Source organism: Oncorhynchus kisutch, linkage group LG10 (genome assembly GCF_002021735.2).
Source record: "Oncorhynchus kisutch isolate 150728-3 linkage group LG10, Okis_V2, whole genome shotgun sequence".
NCBI classification, from domain to species: Eukaryota; Metazoa; Chordata; class Actinopteri; order Salmoniformes; family Salmonidae; genus Oncorhynchus; species Oncorhynchus kisutch.
Window position 1 is genome coordinate 19,182,549 of NC_034183.2, and position 10,920 is coordinate 19,193,468.

Here is a 10,920-nt window from a genome sequence, read left to right on the forward strand (position 1 = left end):
TATATGGTCTGATATATTACTGCTTTGAGCCAAATCAGTATTCAAGGCTCAAACCACCCTATTTATAAATACAATTATAAACTGGATGGTTCCAGCCCAGAATGCTGATTGGCTGACCGCGTGGTATATGAAACCTTATACCATGTGTATGACAAAACATTTGTTTTAACTGCTCTAATTACTTCATTAACCAGTTTATAATAGCAATACGGCACTTCTGGGGTTTGTGGTATATGGCCAATATACCACGGCTAATGGCTGTATCCAGGCACTCTGCGATGCGTCTTGCATAGTTAGGCCTACTAATATGGCCTAACTATGTAAGGCCTACAACTTTTATAAGTTTGAATAACACAGTAAAGTTATTAACTTAATGTAAGAAACCCCTTACGATTTAATGTGATTTTGTCAGTGAACAGTGAACAATAACACTTCTGCATAACAGCCTAACACTTTGCTTTTATATAAAACATCAAAATAGCATCCCTTTCTATTCCATGTTTCTAATGAGTGCTTGATAGGCTGAATCTTGTACATAAGAATGTGCCAGGTGGCCTGTATGAATTAATCTTCTATTTTGAGTATAGGGACTTTAGAGAACTTTAACCTGTCCCTATGCTGTTTTAATGAATCAATTCAGTCAAATCAAATCAAATCAAATCCTTGCCTTGACGATAACCATGAAGTAGACCCAACTATAAAATTAGAGATGGAATGTTATAGAATATACGTTTTCTTCTTCTTTGAAATGGATAAAACGTATACAAAATGAATGAAGAGCAATAATGACTTGAGACCGTGTGGGAAGACAAGGGAGGGGCTTATAAAGTATCAACTTCAATGTTTTAGCTTTTGAGGCGTGCACCGAAGCAAACTCTTACTAAACCCTTAGGTTACTTTCATACAACCACTGTTTATAAGCTCATCCGCACTTTTAGCCTACACACGGAGATCTGACGTTCTTCGTTGGAATTAGACTGTTGATTCAACGTTGTTGGAGAGCTGGGTTTCAATTCCTGCATTTTCTCCCGCAAGATTGTGTTTGAACCTTTACTGTTCCCGAACCCACAAGTCTTGGAGCCAGAACGTAGGAGGGAAAGGACAAGAAAAAGGCTATCTGAAACATGCTCTCCTTGTTGTGCCTCATGCTGTTTGTTCCACGTGTGTTCTCCTCATCGACACGTAAGTAGCCTACAAAAAGTGTGATATTGTGAGAAGCCGACTACCAAGTTTGTCATAAACCTGTTTCGACAGATTTGAATGGGAGGGACGCTCACCCTCTATTAGTCAACAAAAAAAGTTACATTTTATGTACATGTTACAATTCTCAACAATGTGTTAGATACATTGTATTTAAAGGTAAAGGTACAAAATACAAAACTCACTGTCTGATTCACAGGTGTCCAGACTGTCCACATGTGTATTTGCCAGATTATTATAAAATACCTGTATTATGAACTGGGTGATTTGAGCCCCGAATGCTGATTGGCTGAAAGCTGTGGTATAACAAAATGTATAAACTGGTTCGAGCCCTGAATGCTGACTAGGTGACAGCCATGGTATATCAGACCATATACCACGGGTATGACAAAACATTTATTTTTACTGCTCTAATTTCATTGGTAACCAGTTTATAATAGCAATATGGCACCTCTGGGGTTTGTGATATATGGCCAAAATAACACAGCTAAGGGCTGTCTCCAGGCATTCCATGTGGCGTTGTGCCTAAGAACAGCCCTTAGCCGTGGTATATTGGCCATATACCACACCTCCTCGGGCCATATTGCTTAAGTATACCATGAGTATGACCCCAAAATATATTTTACGGTTCTAATTAGATTAGTAACCAGTTTATAATAGCAATAAGGCACCTTGGGGGTTTGTGATATATGGCCATGTATCCAGGCACTCCGTGTGGCTTCGTGCATAAGAACAGCCCTTAGCCGTGGTATATTGGTCATATACCACACCCACTCGGGCCTGAATGCTTAAATAAAGCTCACATAATACAATAATAAATGAACAGATTATGAGTTATATTTCAAGATGTCTGTTTTTTTTATGTCCAAAATATGGACATAATGTTTGGTGGATTTGAAGATGAATTGTAAGTAAATTGGTAATAACTACTTACTTATAATGCATCAAGTCTGCATAGGAGATTATGGCATTGTACACATTTGTGCATGAGTAATTGTAAACTATTCTTCATATACATTTCACCTATTGAAACCAATATCCTGTGAGAATGTTCCAAAGACAAAGTGAATGCCTGTTGGATTATTTTATTTTTATGGTAATAATATCCTATGAAAACCGTAACCATGTGCCTAACAGCTAAATTGGATTTCTTTGTAGTGCATTGTTGAACTAACAGAGAAATAGGCCACAGAGGTGATTAAGTTCAAAATTCAAAAATGAAATTCCCAAGATGAAAATTGATGCAATGTTGCTGTGAAACAAACAATTAATTGACCCTATTTGTGTGTACGTAAAGTGTAAATATCAGTGGACACACTGGGTTCGGCACATCTCACACCAAGTCCTCTTTAGTCCGGTCAGACTCATAGCGCGTAGCATATGGCCACATATGTTAGATAGCTTGTCTACCGCCCACCAACAGCACACTTAATAAACCTTCTCACATGAACCCTTGAATCTCCCCCAAAGGAGCCAAGTGCTAACACATTCAAACAGGAACACTTCTCGGGGCATTTCTAATGAAGCATCCGTCATAAGATGAGTCAGAAGAGTAAAGGAATAGTGGGGATGGAAAAGCATTCAAGAATTTGACCAACAACCTTGTCGGAACTCTCCAAGTGATCTCCCAACATTTTCAGCACAGGACCCATAAATCCATTTCATAACTCTCAGGTTCCCCTGAGTGTTTGCACTCAGAAAGATTATCTATTAACTCTGAACATATTAATATCAAGAACAAAAATGTTCAATCAAATCAAATCAAAGTTTATTGCCGTACGTGTTAAGCCATCATCAACTCCAGGAGTGAAGCCCATTTAAAGTAGTGTGTTTCAGTATGTCTCTCCCCCAGCAGTGGCTGGAATCTTCCCCCAGGACCCGGCGTTGCGGATGGGCTCCAGCCTGACGGCCACGTGCACAGTGAGCCCCGAGCGGGGGCTGCATGCCAACACTATGTACTGGACCATGAACGGGAAGAGACTCCCTAGTAGCACGTACGACCTGCTGAGCCCCAACTGCCTCAGTGTCACTCTGCACCACCTAAATGGCTCCCAGCAACAGTCTGGGGACAACCTGGTGTGTCACAGCGGAGATGGACATGTCCTGGCTGGCTCCTGTCTCTACGTGGGTAGTAAGTGTCAGACTGGCCCTGGAGGCCTCAACCACTTCTTCTGGGGACAGGTTTTCAGAACATTGAATCCAAATCAAATTGATTTCCTCCTTGAATTTGGGTGAAAATGACAAAAACTTCTCAGATGTTCTGAAAACTAGATTGTGGTCCTTAAACTATCTGTGCTCAAAAGGACAGCGCTGGGGTGTAACAAGGAGATAGACAAGTGAATACTGTCGGAGTCATCGATACTGTCAGAGTAAGCAGCTCAGGACAGTGCATTTACAAAATATTGTTTTTTTGTTTGTTTAAAAGCATTTTGATGATAAGCTGTGTGTTTGCTATGATTTTAAAGACTGCTATATTACTCCACTCTAATCTCTAGTGTCTCCCAGCAGTGGCTTAAGTACAGGGGATAATTTATTATACCTTACATGTATTGACAGAAGCAATGTTTCACTCATGCAGAAATCTTTGCAAACAAAGAAGAGAGCCCATATGAAAATAATAGTTATTCTATTAAAATTCTAACATACAGAGCCTATTCTGTCTGTCTTTGAATCATACACCCAGAGCCTCAGTTTAGCTGCTCAGTGGGTTGTAATCAGCATCACTACTTTGCTTCTGTCTCGAACTACATCTGTGTTTGATAGTCTATCATGGAGAGGAAATGAGAGAGGAGCTGAATCCTCTAGCCTGTCGTCTGAGGTTAAGCAATGTGCTAGTTTGTCATTATGGGATTGAGTGATCATTATTACCCATTGTGAAATAGGAACTACTATATTGATGTATTTGTTTGTGGTACATAAGCACTTTGTTTAATGCATCATTTTAATGTCCATTGTGATACTAAGGTGTTTATAACAGCTTTATATAATACACATTGCACAACCACTCTTGTAGCCATTAAGATAACCATATATTTTCACTGTTAATGTGCAGTGCCCCCAGAGAAGCCGGTCAACCTAACCTGCTGGTCCCGAAACACAAAGGACCTGAGCTGCAAGTGGACCCCTGGGGGTCGGGGCGAAACCTTCATCAAAACCAAATACACCCTCAAGTACAAATTGAGGTGAGAGCCACAGATGTCCAGCATCTCCCAGGTGATCACCCAACCCACCATAATTTCTGCCTAGAAACAATGATCGATGCATCACCTGGAACACAATTACTTTCTTTTACTCACTAAAGGTCTATGTAATTCTGATGATACATTGCAAAGACTGTAACCACTGCTTTGTTGTACTGCAGGCATTCATTTGACTCTTAATGCTGTTTACACTGTTAACATTTCAAGGTCCAGTGCACAGTGAAAATGTTACGCTTTACTGGTTGTTGGCAGTACATTATATTGAGAATTTTGTTACAGATATGAGGGACTTTATGTTGCTGTGTGTTCTGTGCAGGTGGTACGGGCGAGAGAGGGAATGTGAGGACTACAGCACGGGGCAACGCTACACGTGTTATATCCCCCGGGACTTGGCCCTCTTTACTCCCTATGAGATCTGGGTGGAGGCGTCCAATCAGCTGGGGACTGCCACCTCTGATGTCATCACTCTGGATATCCTGGATGTGGGTAAGTAGAGTGAGCCTTTTGTCCAGTCTCCCTCCTGCTCCCCACCCCGCTCCAGACCTGCTAGGGTGGTTATGCCATGAAAATGTCCCGTCACGACGGTAGGACGTGCTAAATGCTTCCTCTCTCCTGTGTTACATGAGTCCATCGTGATCTCATCCTTTCCTTTTCTCTCCTCCTTGCCTCACTTCACTCACCGCCTGATCTCCTGCATATGGCTAACACACTTTCATATGAGAAAGGAATTTTATGGATTCCCAATCAATCCCAATAACAATATAATGGATTATGGCTGTGATTATTAAAGATAAACTGAACTGTACTAAATGTTCACTGAACTTCAGACATTTGGAAAAAGTGATACACTTACAAAACACAATGAGGATGGGTAGATAAGGTTGAGGACATGAAACTAAATATCACTAAATGTCAACATTTAGCTTGGCCTACATATTGGTCTTGTATTGCAATGTTGCATTATGCCAGTTTACCAGACTAGTTTATGATAAAACTATAATCATCAGTCATATGTTGTATGCCCCTCCCTACCTTCAGGCTATGCTCAAACCCGACACCCCAATCCCTCCCTACCTTCAGGCTATGCTCAAACCCAACACCCCAATCCCTCCCTACCTTCAGGCTATGCTCAAGCCCGACACCCCAATCCCTCCCTACCTTCAGGCTATGCTCAAACCCTACACCCTAATCCCTCCCTATCTTCAGGCTATGCTCAAGCCCGACACCCCAATCCAAGCACTCTGTTCTGCCACCTTTGGTCTCTTGGCCCTCCCACCCCTACAGGAGGGCAGCTCCTGCTCATTCCAGTCCAAGCTCTTCTCTGTCCTGGCACCCCAATGGTGGAACCAGCTTCCCCCTTAAGCTAGGAGAGCAAAGTCCATGCCCATACTCCGAAAGCACCTGAAACCCTACCTCTTCAAAGAGTATCTTAAATAATGGACAGGTCGCAGTTGTAAATGAGAACTTGTTCTAAACTAGCTTACCTGGTTAAATAAAGGTGAAATAAATAAATAATAATAATAATAATCCACCTCGACCCCCCCTCCCCCCAGAAAACACTTGCACTTCACTCCCTCCCCTTTCTAGCTCTGACTTTACTGATAACTACTTTATTGAGGAAAAGTTGACTTACTATGCCTGTGATATGTGGTTGTCCCACCTAGCTATCTTTAAGATTAATACACTAACTGTAAACTGCTCTGGATAAGAGCGTCTGCAAAATGCCTCAAATGTAAATGTAATGTATAGCCTAAGGATTGAGGTGTGTCCCTGTGGTTAAAAGGGAAAGCGATTGACCTTTGTGTTGCTCTGCTATGACCCTCCCTACTATACTGGACACACCTAGAGACTACAGGTAGGTTGGTCTGAAGGGAGAGGAGACTGGTCGGCAGGAGGGAGGATGCCTATCACATGACGCATCAAATAACCTTATATTTCTTCAACTCCGCAGCGGAAAACATAAGCTGTGGAATTTTTCTGTGGAATCTTCCTTGATTTTCTGCTCCCCTGGGGGGCGAACTTGATGAAACCAATAAAGTGCATCAGCACACAAACAACAAGTCAAACAGGAAATTAATGGAGCAAAAGACTTCTCAAGAAGAAAATCACAAACTGTCTGACATTTTTCTATGATTCTCTCTCCTCTTTCTCTCTTTATATGATTCTCTCTCTCTCTTTCCCCTCTATCAGCAGCATCAAAGTACTTGACTTCTTTGAGAGCCTTACTGCAGTGGGAAACATGTTTTTTTAATGCTGGAGCGTGTGCCTAAATCATCAGACTGGGGAGAGAAAGCAGAAACAGACACTGACCTGCTTACCCTGTGTCCATAACTACACTCATTCTCAGGACTGGGAGAGAAGGAGAGAGTCAGAGAAAATGAGAGGGGGGGGGGGGGGGTGGAGAAAGAGGAGAGAGAGGAGGGGAAGGAGATCGAGCATGAGACAGGAAGAGAGGGAGAGAAAGAAAGAAAGAGAGAATGAGACCGGGAGTGAGAGCAAGAGTATAAAATGTGGAGGATACTGTGAAATAAAGTGAACTTAAGGAGAGAAGCAAAGTGTTCTGTCAGAGTAGATTAGATAGACAGCATTGGTGCTGGACAACAGTACAGCCCAGGCCCGACACTGAACATTCATGACCGTGTTTTATTTAAGCATGGAGGCTGTGATATCTAGATATAGCTGTAGTGTCTGTACAGTGTGGTACAATATTTACCAAGGGGTTTCTCAGAGTGGAGATTGTGAATGCTGCCTCATCTCAGTCCTCTACTTGTTCAGGGCAGAAATATAGAACATAATAATGTACTGCAAAACCTTAAACAACAAAGATTTAAAAAATTATATATTTTTGTGCTCATGAAGCATTGCTAAGGGTATACTCTATTTACTGAAATTAGCAGTGGTGGAAAAAGTACCCAATTGTCATACTTGAATAAAGGTAATGATACCTTAATAAAAAAAATCACCCAGTAAAATACTATCTGAGAAAAAATCTGAAAAAATAAAGTTTTACATTTACTGTAATTGCTCAAATATAATTACTGTAAGTATTAAAAGTAAAAGTATAAATCATTTCACATTTCTTGTATTAAGCAAATCAGACGGCGCCATTTCCTTGTTTTTTTTTAATTTACGGATAGCCAGGGGCAAACTCCAACAATCGAAGCATTTGTGTTTAGTGAGTCCACCAGATCAGAGGCAGTAGGGATGACCAGGGATGTTCTCTTGAGAGGTGAATAAATTGGACCACTTTCCTGTCCTGCTATACATTCAAAATGTAACGAGTATATTAGGAGTAAAAAGGACATTATTTTATTTAGGAATGTAGTGAGGTAAAAGTAGTCAAAAAAATATAAATAGTAAATACAGATACCCCAAAAAACAACTTAAGTAGTACATTAAATTATTTTAAATTAAGTACTATACCACTGGAAATTTGTATTGAGTTTTTTGTTCCGTAGGCTTAGCACACGTAGGCTTAGTCATTACACAGCTTTGTGACCAACCGGTGTCTACATCCCTGTTGTTTCAGTGACCACAGACCCTCCAGACAATGTCCATGTGAGTCGTGTGGGGGAGCTTGAGGACCAGCTGACAGTGCATTGGGGCAGCCCCCCGGCACTCAAAGACTTCCTCTTCCAGGCCAAATACCAGATACGCTACCGACTGGAGGACAGCACTGAATGGAAGGTAGAGTAGTAACATTACTCCAGCTTTGTTTCAACATTCATTCACATTTTTCTCTCTCTCCCCAATCTCTTTCTGAGGTACAGTGCCACGTCTATGGCATCTTATATCTGTGTAAATATTTGAGATGTATGAGTGTCAGGTACTCTCGAGGGATTACAGAGCTGTATTTTGGCTTTCAAACCAAGCTTGTGCAAGCCGAGCTTCTGTTTTTACTGAAAGATAGGTGTGAACGTCTGATTTCTGCTACTTAACGTGTTTTTGTCAGGAATGTGTGCATGTGTGTGTGGTTAATAGATTCACTATGAGAGTATTTTTTATATATTTTCTTTGATGTCTCTCAGGTGGTGGACGATGTAGGTAACCAGACATCGTGCCGGCTAGCGGGGCTTAGGGCAGGGACAGTGTACTTTGTCCAGGTGAGGTGCAACCCAGTGGGGATCTACGGCTCCAGGAAGGCTGGGATTTGGAGTGACTGGAGCCACCCTTCAGCTGCCTCCACACCCCACAGTGGTGAATAAAGATTTACATAGCACTTTAAGAGGAAGGTTAGGTTTCATAAGGTGTTATAACACTGCATTAGGATTTATTTACAACAGACATAAGCTTCCCGGGGCATTTATGACATTCGTGAGCACTTGTTGATCTTCAATAGTGCACATTGAAGATTTTATGGGAAATCTTGTAAAGTTTAATATTATTATGGCTCATGATGAGCCATGGGACATTAAATTGTCCTCTAATAATCAACCTTTTATTGCCAATTAAACCAAAGAAACAATAACCTCATCCCAGATTAGTCTTCAACATCCTGGGAAAATGAGATTCAAACCGTATGTGACCACAGAACGCCAAACATCAAATTACACGATAGAAATCTTTCATCTGAGGATTAAAATAACTCAAGCTGAGATGGCAAAGAGCTGAGGGAGACATCAGATAGATATACTTTTTTTTCTCTTTCGTTAGGCAACTTGAAATGCAGTCTGTCAGTTGCACACAGGGCATTAACACCGAGTGAAAACAGATTTGGGGAGTACAATGGCAGATAATGGGTTACAAAGGTTATGTGGTATTTACTTAGAAGGGGGAGGAAGTTGGTATCAGGCTCTGTTTGCCATGGGATATTGGTTGTGGCCAGCTTTATATTGGGAGTGCACAAAATTAATTTTGTGAATGTAGTCATATCGAATCTATTGTAATCAAATAATCTCAATACTCAAGAGAATGACCTTGCACATTAGCCAGAGCCCAGAGGTCATGCAGAGTTCCTAGCCCCGTGTGAGCCACTTACCGCTCGTCTCCAGCTGATTTAGTTGTAGGAGAACATTAGGTTCCATTCAATCAAACCTGCATTGCGGTTATGCGACAGCGCTTTTCCACATGGTCAAATAAAATCTAAAAATGACTACGGGGTACTGCAGGAAGTGTGTGGACGGGGAGTAGTTTGTACACAAAGGCACTGCGTAAACACGGCTGTGGCAGGTTCAATTGAATTGGAGCCAGTGTTCCTCTGAGCAGTCCTCTCTGACTAACCTTGTTCACACTGTCTTCTCCCTGGGCAGAGAGGCTGCAGAGTGGGTCATGTGAGCCCAAGCCAGGCGAACAGAACTCCACCCTGCGACGGGAGCTCAAGCAGTTCTTTGGCTGGGTTCGCAAACACGCCTATGGCTGCAGCGGCATGTCAATCAAACTCTACGACCAGTGGCGGGTGTGGCTGCAGAAATCGCATAAAACGCGCAACCAGGTAGGTAAGAATAATATCCCCTTTATTTCTGTTACAACTCAGTCATGGTACATAACTGTGAAGCCTATGCTATGTACCACTGGGCTACTGTAGCTCCTTATCACAACAACACCCTCTGTTGTCAAAGTGTTGAACTCTGCATACACCCTGATTTTCTGACCCTCTTTATCCTGAATTTAACTTTTGCGATGTGTTCAGTGTTGTGGAAGCACACAGAACCATCATTGCCCTAGAACTTGTTAGACTTTCTGATGTCTTTGTCCGTTATGCTCAGGTATGGGTGCGGTTTCCACTTTATCGGCACAGAGTACAGCTTAATGTTGATATCCACTCAGAGTCTTGCAATGTCATTTAATTATTTTAATGGCACAGATTTGATTTTCAGTCGATTACCACAACAAAGAGAAATGAGCATGTTAATATAATTAACAACCACTTTAATGTGTTGCTTTTGTGTTCTCTCTGTGATTGTGAGGAGCTTGTTTCACAACATTACTCACCCCAAATGGCAGCCAGGAGGACTGAGCTCACCGCTAAGCCACATCCTCTGTACGCCCCCTGAACCTAATCGTTGGTTGTTATGCTACTGAGGACAAGAGAACTTCCTGACACGTTTAGGTCACCTGATTACTGAGGCGTATCCTAAATAGTGTCTGTGTTTAACTGCTCTCAGAAAAAAGGGCAGTTCAACTGGATGTTACCAATACAATATTCAACTTACAGCTCAGACACCCATACATACCCCACAAGACATGCCACTAGGGATCTCTTCACAGTCCAAGTCCAAAGAAAATTCACGGCAACTCTCAGTATTATACATGATCGCATGGAACTCCCTTCTCCAGTTTCTAAAGTAAACAGCAAAATGACCTTAGACAAAACAGATTAAAACCTCTACGGGATCGTTGTCCCCTCCGCGGGACAGTTGAGCTAACGTAGGCTAATGTGATAAGCATGAGGTTGTAAGTAACAACAAAAAAATTCTCATGACAGACATATCTGATATGGCAGAAAGCTTCAATTCTTGTTAGTCTAACTGCACTGTCCAATTTACAGTAGCTATTACAGTGAAATAATACCATGCTATTG

At 41.7% G+C, this 10,920-nt stretch overlaps 1 protein-coding gene across 7 annotated transcripts in view; it reads left to right on the forward strand.

Annotated features, from left to right (window-relative positions):
* The first annotated feature begins 855 nt into the window (after nt 1–855).
* LOC109897864 (cytokine receptor-like factor 1) overlaps nt 856–10,920 on the forward strand; it is a 30,471-nt gene continuing 20,406 nt past the window's right edge. For 4 of the 7 annotated variants that reach the window (XR_004211172.1, XM_031833256.1, XM_020492479.2 and 1 more), the window contains exons 1-7: nt 856–1,182; nt 3,053–3,331; nt 4,253–4,382; nt 4,717–4,886; nt 7,930–8,087; nt 8,429–8,597; nt 9,650–9,835. Coding sequence is in view for 6 of the 7 variants with exons in the window: in XM_031833256.1 (XP_031689116.1) it covers nt 1,125–1,182; nt 3,053–3,331; nt 4,253–4,382; nt 4,717–4,886; nt 7,930–8,087; nt 8,429–8,597; nt 9,650–9,835 (1,150 nt within the window). In the remaining variant the exon portion in view is untranslated. The remainder of the gene's footprint in view (nt 1,183–3,052; nt 3,332–4,252; nt 4,383–4,716; nt 4,887–7,929; nt 8,088–8,428; nt 8,598–9,649; nt 9,836–10,920) is intronic. The other 3 variants (XM_031833258.1, XM_020492481.2, XM_031833257.1) reach the window with 2 other exon arrangements.